This window comes from Corythoichthys intestinalis, chromosome 6, assembly GCF_030265065.1.
Source record: "Corythoichthys intestinalis isolate RoL2023-P3 chromosome 6, ASM3026506v1, whole genome shotgun sequence".
In the NCBI taxonomy this organism is placed as follows: Eukaryota; Metazoa; Chordata; class Actinopteri; order Syngnathiformes; family Syngnathidae; genus Corythoichthys; species Corythoichthys intestinalis.
Window position 1 is genome coordinate 54220093 of NC_080400.1, and position 21977 is coordinate 54242069.

Here is a 21977-nt window from a genome sequence, read left to right on the forward strand (position 1 = left end):
TTCAAAACATTGTGTCTAGGGGGTCATTTTTCAATCAATGATAAATAAGGTAGACACAGTTAAAATGTTCAAAGCAATTTCTGTACAAAATGAAATACTATAAAATTTAAAAACTTTTAAAAGTGTCTTCATTGTCTGTTGTGCAGGCGCGCAGTGTTATCTAACAATGTAGAACATCCACCCGCACTCCCAAACATAATTTCTCCAGGTTCTAATCTTCTTGCCTCTACCATTGTGTCAGGCCGTTGCTGCCTCGACCTTCACCGTGGAGCTCCGACAGCCCCGTCCAGTTGGGCCCAGGCGATTCTTCTTTGCGGCTGTGTCCTTGGCTTGCCGCCTGCAGCCGCCATATTTGCTGCAGCCAATCGGAGCACAGCCGCGGGGGGGATCTGCCTGTTCCGCCTCACCAGCAAGTTTCTGGAGGTCCAGATGGCGTCTTTTATGGCGGCCAGGGTGAGCCACTGATTTTCAAACTTCTCCTTCGGTACTCGTGAGCGGCTCACCCCGAAGAGCACAAGTTGTGCATTGAGGACCTCCCTAACCGGCAAGTCCGGGAATTGCAGGTTGTCGGTTGTCGCCCACAGGTCTGCCGCAGCGCTGCACTCCCAGAGGAGGTGCCTCACCGACTCAGGCGCGCCACAACCAGGTCGGGGGCAAGTTGAGTGCGCCGCCATTCCTCGGGAGTGCATGACGGTCCTGACTGGGAGGATCTCGTGGGCCACCATCCACGATAGGTCTCGTAGTCTGTTTGGAAGTGCGGGGTGGTTCACGTGGCGCCAAACCGTTGTGGGCTCGCCTATTGCAAGCCCGCGCACTGGACTCAGCGGATCCCGCTCCTGCACAACAGAAATCAGAGCTTTGTGATTTTTTAAAACATTAAAATCCTCTTTCTCTAGTTTAAAATGTTTTAAGAAATTCTTTATAAAAGCATAAGGTGGTGGCAGTGGGAACGCGACCGGCAATCTTTGGTCTGTGGCCAACAATTTCAGGCTACGCAGGTAGGAGCCCATCCAGAATCTGGCCATCGCTTGACTTTTCGGATTACTGCATGGGCCCAATGCATTCAGGAAGTGCAGGGACACATACAGGCTCCCCAGGAACAAGTGGAGGTCTGGCACTCCTTTTCCACCTTTTTCTTTTCTTCTCTTCATGGTGTCTCGCCTCACCCTCTCCCACTTGGACCCCCAGATAAAACGGAAGATGGACCGGTCGAGATCTAAAAGAGTATTTCTCCTTGGGGTAAAAACAGAGCTGATTAGTAAAAGCAGTGGTAAAATAACAGCTTTAATAATAAGAACTTTTCCTTCAATAGTCAATTGTCTCGTTCCCCAAAAACCCAGTCTCTTCCTCACTTTCCCTACCACGTCTACCCAATTTGCATCCCCTCCCCCATCCCTGCCAAATTTAATCCCCAGTATTTTTTGATCAGTCTGTGACACTGTCAATGTCAGTCCTGTCTTCTCTGTCGTTGTCCATGGTCCATAAAATTGGGCTCTGGTCTTATCTCTGTTCAGTTTTGACCCAGAGGCCCGTCCGTACCAGTCAGTCAAGTCCAGCGCTCTGTTGACAGATAAAAGGTCCGTACACAAGATATTTACATCATCCATGTATAAAATGCATTTTGTTAAAAGTCCTCCGCCCCCCGGGATTTTCACCCCCTTGATCAGATCGTCCCTTCTCAACATCTGCGCCAATGGTTCTATGCATAGAACATAGAGAAGGGCAGATAACGGACACCCCTGACGTACACCGCAGTTGATGTTGACTGCTTTTGTCAAATTCCCATTAACCACAAATTTGCTGTTAATGTCCCGATAGAGCAATCCCACCCACTCTATGAACCTGCCAGGAAACCCACATTTTTGCAGTAACCTAAATAGGTACTGGTGCGAGACCCGATCAAAAGCCTTTTCAAAATCTAAATTTAATACTACAAGCCGCATATTTCTGTCTCTCGCATAACAGATGGTGTCACGGATCAGCATGAGGCTGTCCGTGATCTTCCTTCTCGCAATGGCGCAGGTTTGATCCGGGTTGATCAGTTCTCCTAAAACCACAGACATGCGTGCCGCTAAAATTTTACTAAAAAGCTTACAGTCAAAATTTAAAAGTGTAATCGGTCGCCAGTTTTTAAGATCAGTCTTATCCCCCTTTTTGTGCAATAAAGTCACTATCCCTAATCTAAAACTGTCTGGAAGCAAACTATTTTTGTCAAAGTCGTTAAAGACTGTAATCAAATCCGGTGCTAAAATGTCCCAAAAAGTCAGATAAAAGGCAAGGGGGAGTCCGTCCTCTCCAGGGGCCTTGCCTTTCTTAAAATTTGCGATGCATTTGCTCGCTTCGTTTACAGTAAAATCCCTTGTTAACAGCAAATGATCCCCCACTTGGCGCTCCATACAATCTAAAACCTGTGTCACAATCTCCTCTTGAATTTTTTTCGTGTCATAAAGCTTTTGATAAAAGGTTTCGACTGCTCTACTTATTTCACTATTTGTTTCCATAAAAACGCCATTTTCATTTTGCAATTTAAAAAGTCCTCCACTTTTATTCGCAATTCTTTTAAAAAAGTAGCGGGTGCATCTCTCCCCTTCTTCAATTTCTCTTTCCCTGCTTCTAAGTATTACCCCCTTACTTTTAATTTCCGCCAAATTTGTCAATTCCGTTTTGACCTGCTTTATTTCTTCACTAAAATCAATCCCCTTTTGTGCCAAGTTAAAATACCGTTGCAGTCTTTTCTGCAGTCCCAACATGCATCTCATTTCCTTTTTCTTTTTCTCACTTCCTACTCTTTTAAAAAACATCTGTGTCCTACCTTTCACCATTTCCCACCACCGTGCACGTGAATCAAACAAGTCTTGGAGAGTCTGCCAGTCTCTGTACTGCTCCCTGTACTGATCAACGACTACCTCATCCTTGAGCAGGGAGCAGTGTAGTTTCCATAAACCTTTTCCCATCGTCACCTCAGAATTCAGTGAAAGTGTGCAGGAAAGAAGCAAGTGATCTGAAAAAAAAGACAGGAATTAAACTAACATCCACCGGTGACCAATCACGTGCAAATATATAGTCAATGCGAGAAGCTCTGGTATTATCGCTATTAAACCAAGTAAAACCATCGTCTCGCGGGTGCACGGTTTTAAAACAATCTTGTAAATTAAAAACCCGGCAAATGTCTTTTAATAAAACTGATGTTTTATCAATTTTAAAATCCTCCCCGGCTCCCTTTCTATCCCCTCCATTTAAAATACAATTAAAATCACCTCCTAAAATGAATGGTGCCCGACCCAACATGTGCGGTTGCAAATTTTCTAAAAGATCATACCTGTCATGTTTATCATTAAAACCGTAAATGTTTATGATATTAAAATCCTTTCCCATAAAAGTCAGTTGTGCTAAAATTGCTCACCCGTCATTAACTATTGAACTATGTTTAAAATTAATGTGAGAATTATTAATTAAAATGGCAATTCCGTCGTTTTTGTTTTCGTTTGAGCCGCTCCATATTGAGGGATGCGGCCACATATCTTCCCATTGTTTGTAATTCTTTAAAAAGGGCAAGCCACATTCTTGAATTAAAAACACATCTGATTTAACAGTTTGCAGGAAGGATAAAACACTCTGGGCTCTAATCTTTGACTTTACACTTCTCACATTTAAAGTTGAGAAGGTAAGAGTCACAGGCATGATTGATAAACCTCACTCAAATTTGCAATAATTTAGACACAATTCACTTAAAAGGGGATTCAGAGTAAAAACCTAAAATCAAGTTGCAGCCAATTGTGCTTCTATTTCTTTTGATTGTGGCTCCTCTTTTGGCTCAACCGGAGGGGGATTGGTTTTGCTTTTGGCATTTCTCGGCGTTGGCCTCTCCCGCATCCTTGCATTAAAAGTTTTCCGTTCTTTTGGCGTTGATTGTAAAACAATGTTTAAAAAGGACACTTCATTCGGTGAGTCTGATGGAAAAACCCGAGCTTCGTCACCTGAGCTGGTAGAGGACACAGGTCTTCCTTTCTTCTCTGTGACCAGTGGAGAATTGGGCGATAGCTCAGATGCCAGCCTTTTACCATTTTGTGCACAAGGGATTTGTGTTTCCTCACTCTCAAACTGTATCATTCTCTTGTGACCTGGCAATTATTTCTTCCGAGCTCTCCATTGGTGGGACCGAAGGGGGCTCCTCCCCCTTCTCTTCCTCACCTGGTCCCTCTCCACCAATGACAGATTTTGGCGGGAGATTTGAATTTCCCGCCATATTTTCAATTATTTCGTTTTTATTTGACGTTCCTTTTCCGGCCTTCAGTTTGTTGGCAAAAGATTTTGGGCAATTTCTGAAGAGATGGCTTGATTCTCCACAGAGATTACACTTTCTGCCACTGGTACAATCTTCAAAAGTATGACCAATTGCTCTACATTTTTTACAAATGATCTGTACGCAAGCTTCTGCAAGGTGCCCGTGCTCACCACACTTGTGGCAGAGCTTGGGTTGACCTTGGTAATGTATGTAACCACGGTTTTCCCCCAAAACTATCATTGATGGGAGCTGTTTCAGGCCCTGGAAGCCCTGGGGGTCTTGCCATTGTTGAATGGGGACCCTCCAGGTGCAATTCCAGATGCCGTCCTCATCTCTCACCTTCATAGCCTGGCCTTTCACCGTGCAATATCTACCCAGCCAAAAACAAATGTCATCTGCACTCACCGTCTCATTGAACATTCGAACAATAACTGTTTTTGCAGAATTGTCAGTCAATTTCTCAACATTGAATGCAGATAACTGGGTTTTAACACTCTCGTAACGAGACCAAAATTCACGCAAGTTAACAGCCGTGTTAAAACTAACATCAAAGCCTTTGTTGAAAGGCAGAGACAAAATACAATTCAAGTCATCTGGCCTGAATGCCAGTATGTGCTGAATGAACTTCCTAGAGAAGTCAAGTCGAGACACAACTATACATTCAGAACCAGTTGCCTTGTATGTGAAGCGCACGCTGTGGTGCCTCCGCATGCCAGCATGGATAACTGACATGGTGGAGGCACCACACACCCAGAAATACACTCAAAAAAGACTTTCAGTACCTACAATTCAGTTTTCTGATGGCAGGTCCTGAAAAACGCTATAAACAAATATGCTCCTCAAGGTGAGAATACTCAGTGCCACGACAGGCAAAGAAAATCCCCACAAACAGAGGCGATCGCAGTCTTAGCCAAAAGGCCGAGAAGCGATAACCACAAACTGGCACGAGGGACAGGCTCATTCCAACCAATCCGGCCTAAAGTTATGGTCACACATGTCAAACGACAAAAGCAACACACATACACAAAAAAACTAACAAGACGGTCCAGCTGCGGCCTGCAGTCGTCACAGGGGGCGCGGTTGGCGGATGACAAACGCTTGATCTGATTGGTCGTTGAAAGCAAGGGAAAAAAAGCTCAAGCTGGTCAGAAGAGGAGACCCAAAACCATTCGTTCCTCCAGCATCTAATTTTAGAACTAGTATAGTCATCCTTTAAATTCATATGGTTAATTTTTGGCTAGGATTATAAAAGTCATAATGTTCCAAGGTCTAGTGAAGTTTAGTTGTGAAACCCCTTAAGTTAAGTTTAGAGTGAATCGTGGGTAATCAATTTCTTAGCCCCTCACACCCCAAGCTGTACTATAGACCCTACTCACCTATGTCACAAAATGACGTGTCGCTGTATTCGGCCGCCATATTGTCCGTATTTTTTAGACTTATTCTCATTGTTTTCAATTAGCCATGCAAGTTATAGAGCAATTCATGGAAGCCCCGGTGTTATCTGACGCTGTAAACTCATTGGATGCGTTGCATAAAAGGCGGTATGTGGAAAAGCTTCAGTGTATCCATTCGCCAGATCCATATTTGATGCCTAAATCGATGTTTTTCGACCCGCTGTCTTCGCCGTCTTTGCCTGACATCTGCTAGCTACCCTGATATTTATAACTATCTTGTCCACACAAAATCAGCCTATTCTCACGAAAGTTTGAAAAACTTTAAGAGCTTGGAGGCTTATAAATAGTTTGTTGCTGTTTGGGTGAAACAGGTCCTCGTCCACGAAAATTCGGCAGGAATCTATCGTGTGCTCCGGAAGGTGAGTTACGAAATTTTCAATTCAAAATCTTTTGTTCTTGCTAACATCCACTGTCAAGTCTAATGTATTTCATGTCATTTATCAATGGAGCTAGGGCTTTTAATGTTTATATGGTTTAGCGATAGCACTCTCACTACATACATATATAATACGTAATAAATACGAAGTGCGATAGCACTACTCCAGATTGTCCCTAGTTGAATTTATTTTTTGGCTTTTGACCTCAATAGTGAAATTGTAAATTAATTGTATGACAACTGTCTGATTATCCCCTTATAATTATATATTTTCAGGTAGTTCAATCACAACGTCTGAGTGTATGTTTTCAGCGATTAGCCTAGCAATAATCTTAATTGTGGTTGTCAGCCCAAAACCCTCTAAATATATATTAAATGCATCTTACCAGATATACAATGACTACTACATAATCTGTGGTAGTCGTCTGGAGCCCACTTTTCTCGTCGAATTGCAGCAGTCAATCTCAGTCTCCTCTCCGGGTCTCTCGGAATACAGTAAAACTTCAAGTCTCTCCGTCTATCTTCTCTGTTTTTGCAACCGACTGCCACACACGACTTCACCATTTTGATTATTAATGTTAACGAGCAGAAAAACACGCCATAATAGGAGGAATTTACGAAGCGCTAATGCATTAACATGACGAGTAGACGGACAACATGGCGCGGGGGCGTGGCTGTGACGTCACGTGAGTACAAAATGACGTGTCGCTGTATCCGGCCGCCATACTGTCCGTCATTTTTTAGCCCTATCCTCAATGGTTACATTTAGTCGTGCAATTTATAGAGCAATTCATGGAAGCCCCGGTGTTATCTGACGCTGTAATCTCATTGGATGCGTTGCATAAAAGGCGTTATGTGGAAAAGCTTCAGTTTATCCATTCGTCAGATCCATATTTGATGCCTAAATCGATGTTTTTCGACCCACTGTATTCGCCGTCTCTGCCTGCCATCTGCTTCCCTGATATTTACAACTATCTTGTCCACACAAAATCAGTCTATTCTCACGAAAGTTTGAAAAACTTTAAGAGCTTGGAGGCTTATAAATACTTCGTTGCTGGTTGGGTGAAACGGGTCCTCGTCCACGAAAATTCGGCAGGAATCTATCTTGTGCTCAGGAAGGTGAGTTACGAAATTTTCAATTCAAAATCTTTTGTTCTTGCTAACATCCACTGTCAAGTCTAATGTATTTCATGTCATTTGTCAATGGAGCTAGGGCTTTTAATGTTTATATGGTTTAGCGATAGCACTCTCACTACATACATATATAATATGTAATAAATATGAAGTGCGATAGCACTACTCCAGATTGTCCCTAGTTGAATTTATTTTTTGGCTTTTGACCTCAATAGTGAAATTGTAAATTAACTGTATGACAACTGTCTTATTATCCCCTCATAATTATATATTTTCTGGTAGTTCATTCACAACGTTTGAGTGTATGTTTTCAGCAATTAGCCTGGCAATGATCTTAATTGTGGTTGTCAGCCCAAAACCCTCTAAATATCTATTAAATGCATCTTACCAGATATAAAATGACTACTACATAATCTGTAATAATCGTTTGGAGCCCAGTTTTCTCGTCGAATTGCAGCAGCCCATCTCGCTCTCCTCTCCGTTACTCAGAATCCGGTAGAACTTCAAGTCTCTCCGTCTATCTTCTCTGTTATTGCAACCGATCGCCACACACGCCTTCGCCATTTTGATTATTAATGTTAACGAGCAGAAAAACACGCCATAATAGGAGGAATTTACGAAGCGCTAATGCATTAACATGACGAGTAGACGGACAACATGGCGCGGGGGCGTGGCTGTGACGTCACGTGAGTAGGGTCTATATAAATGGCTTGAGAAGGACCAGTCAGCCCGTCGAGGGGGAACTATTCACAACGAGGAAAACGCGACGAAGAGAGCGGCAAAATGTCATTGTTTCTGTCTCTTTACTTCAATATTTTTACAGGATATTCTTTTTATCCAAGTATTTTCCCCAATTGCTAAATAAATGGCATGGTCATGACAAATAACAGTCTTGTGCTAAATGGAATATGAAATAATAAAAATCCATTTATTCAAGACGACATGGCAAAATTACTCCATAATGGTTAAAAACTGTCAACTTCACCTTTACTGTCGCACCTACCGAACGATATTTTATGACACCTAAATCGGACATATGTCATTTCCCTTCCCCGGTTTCGGAGAATGTAAACAAACCAGAAGGAGTGACAGCTAGCCAACATGCTACCCCGAACCGAGTGATGTTTCAAAGTCTTCGAAGCGGAAAATCACACATAACTAGCCTGGATTATTTGACATGACGACCCGGTTGTCGACTGTCTTCGCGGATCGGCAAACCCCCCGGCGGAGAGCAATTTACAGTTCGTTCCCCGGAGGACGGTTGCTGGAGTTGTTGTGCAGCTAACGTGCTGCAAATGAGCATGAGGAGAGCTTTTTACATGCCTATCAATGATTAAACGTAAGTAGTCCTTTATTTAAAGGAAGTTTGTAGTGTTTACTTTGTATTCGCTGTATTTGTATTTGACATAAAACAAAACAAGATGTTTACTCACTTCCTCGTAAGTCCAATGGTCCCACAGTAAATATCCACGGTGAATGGGAACCTTTTGAAACTCCAAAATGGCGCATACGCCTCTCCCGCATACAGAATGATTTTTCTGCAGCCGTTTGGCTGGCGTGATGCGAAAAATAAACGTATTAATCCGCAAAATCAGCTGAATCCTTCGTCCTCAAACTCAACAGTACACTGTATAGTGAAGAGGACGTCTTCTACCGTACACGTCACAGCGCCCTCCTCCTCAATGCAAGACCGAAGCCGGAAGTCACTCATTTTCATGGCGCGGGATTAAAAAAAACTAAATAAATATAGCGATCGCTTCCACACACATCCAAGCGGTCCATATCATTCAGGGGCATAAAATACCGCGTGTATTATGAAATAACCATGCTCTTTCGTGTCACATGCACTTTAAAGAATGTGCAAAACAATCCCATCATGCATGGCTGCTCCTCCAAACGCTCAGCTGAAACGGTTGGTTTCAATTTTATAGACGTTTGATTTCAATTTTGAGCTTCAATATTCAATTTTTTTCCCATCAATTGTTTTGCTTTTGTTGATCAACAAAATTGGTAAGTCAATAACACTAAAAGTATTAAAGACAGATGCAGAAAAATAAAAAAGACAAGAAGCGTTAACTCAAAACAATTCAGCAAAAGGCTGAACGGTTCCAATAGAAAGGAGTCTGTCTTTTCCCTGTATCAATGTTTGTTTTTACAGTCTCTTTTGGCTGCTTTCTTGTGATCCAGAGGGGGAAAAAATTCTCTGCTGGGCAACAAAAATATGGTGGATCCTACCAGATTGAAGGATGTCAAACCGAAGTCTCGCGTGCGTTTCGCTCCTGCGTGAGGCACAGTTCAATGGTTCGTCTTTGGATTAGCTCGCCATCTTGTATGCCAGTGTTCTGCCAAAATCTGCTACATCGGCGAAACGTCTACATTAGTCGAATTTAACACCCAAAGTACTACTGCGCGCTCTAAACTTGTTTTGTTTAGATGCATACAGGAATAATGTAATAAAAAAAATGCCTGCAGAAAATATTTAAATGTAGTTATATCAAATAAAAACTGTTTAAATACGCTACGTGACTAATGTGATCAACTGCTTCAAAGCTAACACAAAAAAACACAATGGTTAAAAGTATGAGAGGGTAATACATGCAAAAAGTATCTTTGAGGCAGTGAAAAGGTTCTGGATAACTAAATAAAAACAAAAAAGTGAGTACTCGCCGCTTCTAACCGATGTGCCCATGCGTGTGGATGCATGCGCAAGCGCGCTTAGGATTGTGCAGAACAGGGGTCCCCATCTGCCGGGCCACGGACGGTACCAGTCCGTGGCGCATTTGCTACCGGGCCGCACAGAAATAATAATTTCATAACGACCGCATTCTGGCCGGATTAACCCTGTGCACCTGCTTAACACACCAATATTCTGGCTACTCTAGATATAATACTACGGGATAGATTACAATGTTGTCATAGAAGTCCATTGATTGGACTGCTAGCAGTACATCTTGTTCGTGTATATAATATATCTATGTGCGCTTGTCCTCGATAATAACGTATTACTAGACCGCGGGCGCAGCACATTTGTTCCCGGAAATAATAAGCCCCCACACGAGCGAAGATAGCTGGAAAACAGACGTCTTTGGAGATATTTTTATGGCAAAAATGATATTTTTATGGCGAAAAGGGCACCTGACGAGCCTACAACTTCGAAGACCCACGAACTGCGAAGGAGTGGATTCGTGACCCGTTTGTGAATAAACAGAGACGAGAAATGACGGCGACCTTATTAAACGTACATTTGAGACAACAACTCTACCGAGGTTCTGCATTAAAGTCATTCTGGAATATCCTGACATCGCGACAAGAGCACTGAAAACCTTGCTCCAATTTCCAACATCGTATCTTTGTGAAGCGGGCTTCTTAAATAAGGTTTAACGACAAGGCGAAGTCGTTAATGGTGAGCGCGGTGCGCAACTGTTATGGCAGGATGAATCTGAGGAGAACTTTTCTACAAGTCCTTCCATGATCAAACGTAAGTTAATGTTCCTTTCTTTCAAGAAAGTTTGTAGTGTTTACTTTGGAATCGCTGCATTTGCGCATTTTGCGGCTATGTTTAACGTTACGCGCATGCGCAGAACCGCATCGTTGCAATTCTTGATGGGTTGCAAAATTTGTCAAAACACCGGTCCGTGAAAAAACAAGACCCAAATAACACCGGTCCGCGGTGCAAAAAAGGTTGGGGACCCCTGGTGTAGGACGTTTCGCCGCGTAGTAAGGAATGGCCGAACACCCGTTGGAATTTTCTCACTCCAACAACTGTTCAGTCACTTCTGAATCAAGCTTTAATAGCCTATCGAATTCACAAAAATACACAAATAAATAAACTAACTCACACATTAAAGAGCTCTAAGTATGATTAAAAATAAAGTTATCGTCGAATGAAGTCGACAAAAGTGCAGTGACGCACGTTATAAACCGACAAAGCAGGTGGCTAGGCTAGGCAAAAAGGAGACATTTTGCGACGTCATACGTTAAATTAACCACCATTTCTTGGTTTACAACAATCGTGTGACAGAAATATCATGAATTGACACTTTTAGCATACACTGACTCAAATAATATGAACTAAAATATTCAACAAATATAAGTAAGTATATTTTTGAACTCACCAAGTCCCTTTCAGCAAGCAGTTTGTCACCAAGATGAACAGTGCTTGTGAATAATCCAAAAATACACCTTTCACAGTTAAAACAAAAGTTTTAGTATCATAGTTTTAATGAAATTTTAATCTTTTTAGCAGTAACTCTAAGTGGACTCACCGCTTCTCTTCCTCAATCACGAATGAGCAATAGCTGTGAAAGTGCGCATTCTACAGGTTAGTCATAGTGCATTTCGCCAATTGAGATTTTCAAAATAAAAGCGTAGCGGAAAATTTTAACTTTTTATTTCTTTTAAATCAAATTGTTGAGAGGAATGGTGGAGGAAATGTTTCGTATTCATAAATGTGTCCTCAGTTGATGTTGAAATAATGTTCCAATAGACCCTACTCACCAACGTCACAGAATGACGTGTCGCTGTATCCGGCCGCCATATTGTCTGTCTCTGTTTAGGCCATTCTCAATGGTCTCAATTAGTCATTCAGTTTATAGAGCAATTCATGGAAGCCCCGATGCTTTCAGACGCTGTAAACTCATTGGATGCGTTGCATAAAAGGCGTTATGTGGAAAAACTTCAGTCTATCCATTCGCCAGATCCATATTTGATGCCTAAATCGATATTTTTCGACCCGCTGTCTTCGCCCTCTCTGCCTGACATCTGCTACCCTGATATCTACAACTATCTTGTCCACACAAAATCAGCCTATTCTCACAAAAGTTTGAAAAACTTTAAGAGCAGCACTCTAAGCAACATTACCCTGTGTGATTTCTAAAATGGCGACAATAAAAAAAAAAAAAAAAAAGTTAACTGCGATGGTTGACGCTTCAAGGATAGGTGGATATTGGACTATTTCTTCAGTAAAACACGCAACAACTGTGTCTGCCTCATTTGCAAAGAGACAGTCTCTGTTTTCAAAGAGTTCGATGTGACGCGATAATGATATTACCGAACAAGACACGCTGACATGTACGACAACATTACAGGAAAGATACGCAGCGAGAAATTATAGCAACTTGAAGCTAGTTTATTTTTTCACAGCAGCAGTATTTCGCAAGAGTCCGAGTGTCGAAAGAGAAAGCCACAAAGACGAGACTGTTGAAATTATGAATTAGAAATAATAATAAAGCAAATGTGACACACAGAAGGGCTTGCTAAAATTTGTTTAAATATATTGTTCTATGTAAATCAGCCAAGGTAGCCCCCCGCATTTTTACCACACCAAATCTGGCCCCCTTTGCAAAAGGTTTGGACTAGGGCTGTCAAACGATTAACATTTTTAATCGAGTTAATTACAGCTTAAAAATTAATTAATCGTAATTAATCGCAATTATTCGCAATTCAAACCATCTATAAAATATGCCATATTTTTCTGTAAATTATATATATATTCTGTAAAATAAATTGTTGAAATGGAAAGATAAGACACAAGATGGATATATATACATTCAACATACATATATAAGGACTGTAGTGGGCATTTCACTCTACTGTTATTTAAATCTGTCTATGCTGTCCTCACTCCGAAGCGTCTACTTTTTCCAAAGCTAGACAGCTAGTGAACGACGCCTTAATAATTAGACTTCTTCCTTTTTCAGCTGATTTATTAATAAAATGGCCTCAAAACATTGTCCTCTTTAAACCGTCGTAAAACTACAAAAAAAAAGTACACAAGCATTGCATTAGCAACAACGTTAGCTTAGCACGCTATACAGGTTCACTAAACATAAACAAAAAGCGTCTCATACAAAAAATATAACCTTTCGCTTACTAACATAATATGTACATTCTTTACAACAACCATACTTAGGGACAAATCTTGTCCAAGGATCATATAAGCACAACATTATCAGCCCGAGATGTCTTGCAGCCATAATGAACTGGCAAGAAAACAATAAACCATGTCGCAAAGCGACCACAAGAGTTCGCTGTTGGACAGCGCAAAAAGCCTTGCTGTAAAACTTACCAAAAGGCAGAATACTTTCTGAGCGGGACATGTGCGTTAATTGCGTCAAATATTTTAACGTGATTAATTTAAAAAATTAATTACCGCGCGTTAACGCGATAATTTTGACAGCCCTAGTTTGGACACACCTGTTTAACTGATGATCCGTAGACGAGGCCAGCTTCTTTCACTTGGTACCAGCTAAATATTATTCAAAAAGTAATGATGGTGGAAGAAATAAGCATCTTGAATTTGAAACTTTATGTTGTCGGCGATTAGCCTCGCAATGATCTTAATTGTGGTTGTCAGCCCCAAACCCTCTAAATATATATTAAATGCATCTTACCAGATATAAAATGACTACTACATAATCTGTGGTAATCGTTTGGTGCACAGTTTTCTCGTCGAATTGCAGCAGTCCATTTCGCTCTCCTCTCCGGGTCTCTCGGAATACGGTAGAACTTCAAGTCTCTCCGTCTATCTTCTCTGTTATTGCAACCAACCGCCACACACGCCTTCACCATTTTGATTATTAATGTTAACAAGCAAAAAAAACACGCCATAATAGGAGGAATTTACGTAGCGGTAATGCATCAACACGACGAGTAGACGAACAATATGGTGCGGAGGCGTGGTTGTGACGTCATGTAAGTAGGGTCTATTGCTTGTTATTATTGACATATTATCTTTTCGCCACAAGATGGCAGGATGGGACTTAATTGTCTAAAGTGCTACTTTTATTACTTCTTTGTGTTTGACTTTGATGACTTTGATTTGTGGGATTGCCTGTGAAGACAGCAATGAGAGAGGATGTATCCGCATGTCAGTGGAAATTAAACACGCCGCGTTTTGGCTAAAAGACAACTTATTCTCCGTCAATTACTCCTACGAATGCAACGTTGAGCTGCAACCACCTCAACAGGTTATGGGCCCAGGAGTCATTCGAAGGTAAAGTCAGTTTCCACCGTGTAGAAGGTCGCGAAGGACAGCGTGCTCACGGACTGCTGATTAGCAGAAAAAGCTAACAAACAACATGGATCCATGAGGAACAAGTAGGTTGCCTCGACTGGCATTTGACGGAGATGAAGCTAAATATGAACTCTGGGAAACTAAAATGTTGGGACATTTTCATCTAATCGGGCTAAAGAAGACAGTGCTGGTAGGACCAAACACTGAAGCCGAGAGAGAAAATGATGAAATGAAAAATGCGGACGCATATGCTGAAATGATACAACTTCTTGATGATAAAAGCCTTTCGTTAATAGTGAGAGATGCGCCAAATGACAGAAGAAAAGCTCTGAAAATATTAAGAGAATATTATGCTGGGAAGGGAAAACCCAGGATTATAAATTTGTACACCATGCTAACATCTCTTCAAAAGGGAACCGAAGAAAGCATAGTGGACTACATAATAAGAGCTGAGACCGCTATCACAGCATTGCAAAATGCAGGTGAAACAATGGGAGATGGTCTACTTATCGCAATGGTCTTGAAGGGGCTGCCAGAAAGTTACAAACCATTTACAATTCATGTGGCGCATACCGATGAGAACGTGACATTTGCTGAATTCAAAACCAAACTCCGAAGTTTTGAAGAAACGGAAAAATTAAATGCAGCAGAATCAAGCGACAGAGTGATGAAGACTCAAGCAAGAGCTTCAAAGCAAAACACAAAAGCAAACGCTCGTACCGGATCAAAGACGACACATAGTTGGTGTGCTTCAAATGTGGGATCAAAGGCCACCGTGCAAAATCATGTCGACAAAAGACATGGTGTAGTCGTTGCAAAACTGACACGCACAAAGATGCCACTTGCAGACACAAGGACAAACCGGACGGAGCGAGAAAAATTGCTGAAGACGGAGATCCTGACTTCGCATTCAAGGTGAAAGATGAACAGCCCGACACCAGGCGGCAGGATACACACAGCATCCGGGAACGAGGCCTGATGGTGGACACGGGAGCGACATCTCATATCATCACTGACGTGACCAAGTTCAAAAGCTTCCAGGAGACATTCAAACCAGAGAACCACACCGTCGAGTTGGCAGATGGTACTCGGTGCAGTGGAGTCGCACTAAAAAGAGGAGATGCAGAGTGCTACCTGATCGACAACAGAGGACAAGAGCGCAAGGCAACACTCAGAAACGCACTCTTCATACCATCGTACCCACAAGACATCTTTTCGGTGAAGGCAGCAACATCGAGTGGAGCCACGGTACTTTTCAAAGAAGGTGAAGACGCACTGATAACCAAAGACGGTACGAAATTCAATATTCATGTGTATGGCAAGCTGTACTTTTTGCATACATATGGTGAGTCAGACAAGTGCAATGCATGTTATGATATTCACACATGGCACCAAATATTAGGCCACTGTAATTATGAGGATGTGCTAAAATTACAGAAAGTAGTTGATGGAATGCAGATTAAGGGAAAAGAAACAAGACCTGAACAAACGTGTGAGATATGCATACAAGGAAAATTTATCCAGACTCGAAATAGAGACCCAGATACTCGAGCAGATACACCCTTAAAATTGGTACACTCAGATCTTGCGGGTCCTATAACTCCAGAATCGATTGATGGTTACAAATATGTGCAGTTATTCACAGATGATTACTCTGGTGCAATTTTCACATATTTCCTGAAAAGGAAAAGTGACACTGTTCTAGCAACAGACACATTTCTTGCAGATATAGCTCCTTATGGGAAAGTAAGGTGCATCCGATCTGATAACGGGACTGAATATACTTGCAATGAGTTCCAAACTTTGTTGAGAAAAAGTGAAATAAGACACGAAATAAGACATATTCCCCACACCAGAACGGGACAGCTGAAAGAGGATGGCGTACACTATTTGAAATGTGTAGGTGCATGCTAGTCGAAAGTGGGCTACCAAAATCCCTATGGCAGTATGCAGTACAAACCGCAGCAATGGTATGCAACAGATGTTATAATAGATGTACAGGGCAAACTCCTTACCAGATGTTGACGAACAAGAAACCAAATATTTCCAGAATGCAAAAATTTGGGTCTGTATGTTACACATACAAACAAGACAAGGGAAAATTGGATTCTAAGTGTGGCCAAGGACAGTTTGTTGGCTATGACAAAAACAGTCCAGCATATCTAGTCTACTATCCAGACACAAAGAAAGTACAAAAACATAGGCTGGTAAAGTTTGTGAACAAGGAAGTCATAGAAAAACAGACACAGACATGTGACATGGATCAAGATGAAGAATACAACATAAGGTTACCAAAAACTTCAAACAAACGTAGAGGTCAAAAACAGAACTGAAGATCCTGTAGAACCAAGTGCACATAGTGAGAGTCTAAAGTTCACATTTTGTCACTTCCTTATGAGTAGAAGGTATTCCTCAAGAGAGAGGAGAAAACCGAGTCATTTAGAAGACTTCATAACACAAGACAGAGATAGTGATAGAGTTTATACCACTGTAGACTACTGCTACAGGATGGTAATTGGTATACCTCAAACATACCAGGAGGCCATGAGTTCCAATAACTCAAAAGCTTGGTCAAAAGCCATGAATGAAGAACTTCAGTCACTAAACGAAAACAAAACATTTACCTTGACAACACTGCCAAAAGACAAGAAAACAGTGGGGGGTAAATGGGTTTATACACTCAAAAAGGATGAAGATGGGAGAGATAAAGGTACTTCCGAAAAGAGCCTTAGTTTCAAAAGAGACGACAATGCAAAACTTGGTATACAGGCATATAGTGATGCTGACTGGGCAGCTGATACTAGCGACAGGCGCAGTACTTCAGGATGCTGTGTTTTCTTGAGCAAGAATAGTTCTCCTATTTCTTGGAAAACAAAGAAACAACCTACAGTCAAACTATCTACATGTGAAGCTGAATATATGGCACTGGCTTCAACCATACAAGAATGCCTATATTTGGAACAACTACTAGGTAGTATTGATCATTATCAGTACAATCCAACAACTGTATACGATGACAACCAAGGGACAATTGCTCTTGCCAAAAATCCTGTTAACAGACAGAGATGCAAGCACGTAGACATAAAATATCATTTTATTAGATCTACTGTGAATCAGGGAAGAGTAACTTTGACGTAATGTCCAACGGATGACATGATAGCTGATATCATGACAAAACCTGTAACAAAGTTAAAATTGAAGAAGTTTGACAGTATTATTTTTGGAATTTGAAATGTAAAAGTTCATTTGGTTGTTAAAAAGGCATCAACATGAGAACAAGTGGGGGTGTTAAGAGAAATGGTGGAGGAAATGTTTTGTATTCATAAATGTGTCCTCAGTTGATGTTGAAATAATGTTCCTATTGTTCGCTATTATTGACATATTATCTTTTCGCCACAAGATGGCAGGATGGGACTTAATTGTCTAAAGTGCTACTTTTATTACTTCTTTGTGTTTGACTTTGATGACTTTGATTTGTGGGATTGCCTGTGAAGACAGCAATGAGAGAGGATGTATCCGCATGTCAGTGGAAATTAAACACGCCGAGTTTTGGCTAAAAGACAACTTATTCTCCGTCAATTACTCCTACGAATGCAACGTTGAGCTGCAACCACCTCAACACAAATAATTGTTAGTTTACTGATTATATCAGGTTTTAAATATTTCTTTTTACAAAGATTTTTAAACAACTTTCCAATTTAATGTTTAGACAATGTATTCTTTTAATGGTTGTCTTAATCAATGGCTCTTAATTTGGTAACTATGTTAACCTGGGTTACACCGGTCAGAAGAGGAGACCCAAAACCATTCGTTCCTCCAGCATCTAATTTTAGAACTAATATATTCATCCTTTAAATTCATATGTTTAATTTTTGGCTAGGATTATAAAAGTCATAATGTTCCAGTGTTTCCCACAGGATTTTAGGAGACCGTGGTGTGAGGGTCTCTGACCCTCGGGGTAGGGTGTGTGTGTGTCTGTGGTGTCGCCGGATCGCGCCAAATGCAGCAGAATGCAGCAGACAGTAGTCCCGTAGCCTGGTACACCAGACTCAGCGGCAATATGTTCCAATCCGCGGTAAATTCGGTTTTACATGACCAAAAACACATCGAGTCGCTAAAACCAACAGTCTGTCTCGCGCTAGCCATGTTGAACATGTTGAAATGTCTCTCGCTAGTTTGTCACTTAACCGACATCGCGTCAGCCCATCGCTGATTGGCCCGCTCCGCTGTCTATTTGCTGTGGCTGGCTCCGCTCTGGAAATTTTTTTCTGCTTAATGGTGGCCAGACTCATACTCTCATAGCCAGGCATGAAAATGGGTCAGGGGTTAAAAAGGTGAGAAGGGTGTGGAGGAAATATGTTCCAGTACACTGTACACCCCAACAAAATATTGAGCTCTGTCGACCCACACTGTGTTTCAGCAGGGCCGTGCAGAGACCGGTGGAGGGGCGGGTGCTCGTAGATCAAAAGGGGCATTTGAACAAGTATTTAATACACCTTAAAACAACATAACTTCAATTTTAACCAGCTTTAGATAATAATTGGCTGCGACTGTGACATACTTTAATTGGGAGGGGGCAACAGTGAATAGAAATCAAAACTGTCATCAACACTTTCTGGCTGTGACTCAGTCAGTCTGCCTATTTTCTTCCTTCAACCTCTGCATCAAAACTTCCTTCCTCAACTTGTTCATCTGAGAACAAACCACATCAGATGGTCACTGAGCCACCAACAGCACAGTTTTCTTAAAACTATTATTTCATTATTATCCATAATTAACAACTCTAGCACCTAATGATTAATAAAGCAATGACATAAAATCTTATAGAAAAATAACACTGTAATTGTGTTTATAATTGTATTTAATACCCGACTATCCTTGCAAACTTGTTCTTACCAGGTCTGCTATTCACCCATCGCTGATTGGCCCGCTCCGCTGTCTATTTGCTGTGGCTGGCTCCGCTCTGGAAATTTTTTTCTGCTTAATGGTGGCCAGACACATACTCTCATAGCCAGGCATGAAAATGGGTCAGGGGTTAAAAAGGTGAGAAGGGTGTGGAGGAAATATGTTCCAGTACACTGTACACCCCAACAAAATATTGAGCTCTGTCGACCCACACTGTGTTTCAGCAGGGCCGTGCAGAGACCGGTGGAGGGGCGGGTGCTCGTAGATCAAAAGGGGCATTTGAACAAGTATTTAATACACCTTAAAACAACATAACTTCAATTTTAACCAGCTTTAGATAATAATTGGCTGCGACTGTGACATACTTTAATTGGGAGGGGGCAACAGTGAATAGAAATCAAAACTGTCATCAACACTTTCTGGCTGTGACTCAGTCAGTCTGCCTATTTTCTTCCTTCAACCTCTGCATCAAAACTTCCTTCCTCAACTTGTTCATCTGAGAACAAACCACATCAGATGGTCACTGAGCCACCAACAGCACAGTTTTCTTAAAACTATTATTTCATTATTATCCATAATTAACAACTCTAGCACCTAATGATTAATAAAGCAATGACATAAAATCTTATAGAAAAATAACACTGTAATTGTGTTTATAATTGTATTTAATACCCGACTATCCTTGCAAACTTGTTCTTACCAGGTCTGCTATTCACCCAGCTGATGAGGTATCCACTGCCTTTAGCAGCCTCATCTAACTCCTTTTTTTAATCCCTCAATCTCCCTTCCCTACGAGGCATGTCTATGTAATGAAATATAAATATTTAAAAAAACAAAAAAAAAAACAGACTCCCCGGTGGCTTTTAGTTTTAAAGGTTTCTTAATTTCTTTCTCTCTCAATAACGATGGAGGTAGATTTGTTTTTATTATTCAATCAAAAAACAGTTACTTCTATCAAAAATAAAGTTGCTTCAATCAAAATACAGTATATACTTTTAATCCCCAAAAAGTCACTTCAATAAAAAAAAATGTTTTTGATTGCAAAAATAAATTTGAGACAAAAAAAGCATTTGAAAACTATTTTTCTTGATTGAAACAAAGTTTTCCATTGAAGTAATGTTGTTTTGCGTTTGGGCCACATTTTGGCTAGGACATTTGTGTCTTTATTATTCAATCAAATAAGTTGCTTCAAACAAAAAAATATATATTAAAAGAAAAACTTTGCACATGTGTCAATCACCGTTTACCAAAGCCTGAGAGGGTTTGAGTAGACTCACTATGAAGCATTTAATAAAGCCAAGCATTTTCTTACTATTTTATTCTTGTTTAAAAATAATTCGGTGGGGCAGTAACATGTTTAAAACTTATCATAATTCTTACATTTTGAAGTGCTTGTTTGAAAACCATTTATAAATGATACTTATGTGAAAAAAGTGTAAAAAACATGCCTTATAGATATGTATCTTTTTTCCAATGTAAAATCTGAATAAATGCATTGAACACGCACAAAAAAATGGGGGGGGGGGGGGGCGCTACTTCGCGGTTTTCACTTATTGCGGCGGGTTCTGGTCCCCATTAACCACGAAAAACGAGGGATCCCTGTATTTCTGAAAAGCTTTAAGAAGCAGGACTCATTCCCACCACTCGTCGGGCCGATGTTGTCCCGACACCGGCCGTCAGCTCAAGTCTCAGCCGAAAATAACGCGTCTCAGGCGGACGACGGGAGCGATGCAAGGCGCCCCCCTCATCCGAGAGCATGCCGCTTAATTTGACTCAACAGTGTGTTTCTTCATTTATATTACCGCTAAATACACAAGCTTGACGCCAATTTAACGGGAGCTATTTTTTTTCATGGGAGATTTGGCTAGCTCTGGCAGTGTTCAACGCAAGCTGCAACGTATGGCAGTAACTTTTTTATATCGCAAAATGTGAAAACGATTGAAACCATTACTCACCAAATTCAATCTGCTGGCAAATACAGGCAAGTGTGTATGCTGCCCTCTGGTCTGCCCCGGTGTGGATAAGGCCTGCTTTTTGTTTTCGCAGCTTTGCAATGCAACCAAAGGCTCTCCGAGCACTCCATGTTCACGTAAGGAGTGCGCGCGTTTGGAATAATGGAACGCAGCTTGGGCCGATGATTGGTTCTCGTCAGCGAAGCATCTAGAGGGATTTGCTGACTGTCCAAGTGTCACTTTTTTAAAGAACCGATTTCCTAAGTGCTCAGTTTACGTATTAAGTTAATCACATGATGATAATAATGATTAAATAAAACCTCCCGACCCCCCCCCCCCCCCCCGCCAAAAGAATTTCTCCTCGGATCTACGCAATTCACGTAGGTCGCCCTTTTTGACTTCAAAACGGCGAATTTCGCCGAAAGTTGAGAGATTTTCATGCCTGCATAGCACAGCTATGAGTCTGGTGTACCAGGCTAGTAGTCCTGTCTATGAGCGCGACCTGTTGGCGCGTGTGCCTGTGTGTTTGCACGCACGCATGCGCGCGCTCTCGCGGGTAGTAGACTGGAGTGGGCTACAGCTGTGTAATCAGCTGACTGATGCATCTGATTTTTAAAAAAAAAATTTTCCGGCGGGGGGGCAAACGAGACTGTGGCGGGCCCGAATGAGACTGTGGCGGGCCGCCACAGTCTAGTTCATTGGTGAGAAACACTGTGTTCCAAGGTCTAGTTAAGTTTAGTTTTGAAACACCTCTAGTTAAATTTAGAGTGAATCGTGGGTAATCAGATTCTTAGCCCCAACGATTGGGGGTGGTCCTGAAACTTTTTAACAGAATCTGGGAAACGGGTCAGATACC

The 21977-nt window shown here is 41.4% G+C and overlaps 1 protein-coding gene across 4 annotated transcripts; it reads right to left on the reverse strand.

Annotated features, from left to right (window-relative positions):
* Window positions 1-24: 24 nt before the first annotated feature.
* Window positions 25-11432, reverse strand: LOC130917667 (uncharacterized). Of its 4 annotated transcripts, none has more exons than XM_057839296.1 (4): window positions 11365-11432; window positions 8683-9601; window positions 2813-3001; window positions 25-1233 (listed from the first exon to the last, which is right to left on the reverse strand). In XM_057839296.1, the coding sequence occupies exon 4, from the start codon at window positions 1149-1151 to the stop codon at window positions 261-263; it is 891 nt and encodes a 296-aa protein (XP_057695279.1). In that variant the 5' UTR covers window positions 1152-1233; window positions 2813-3001; window positions 8683-9601; window positions 11365-11432; the 3' UTR covers window positions 25-260. The 4 variants fall into 4 exon arrangements, 3 of the variants coding, with proteins under 3 accessions (XP_057695279.1, XP_057695278.1, XP_057695280.1); XM_057839295.1 differs by having other exon boundaries at window positions 8683-9604; XM_057839297.1 differs by lacking the exons at window positions 8683-9601; window positions 11365-11432 and adding an exon at window positions 3978-5321.
* Window positions 11433-21977: the final 10545 nt, after the last annotated feature.

Excerpts from the sequence above, each read along its gene's own strand:
- LOC130917667 (XM_057839296.1), bottom strand. The coding sequence starts at position 1,151 with ATGAAGAGAAGAAAAGAAAAAGGTGGAAAAGGAGTGCCAGACCTCCAC.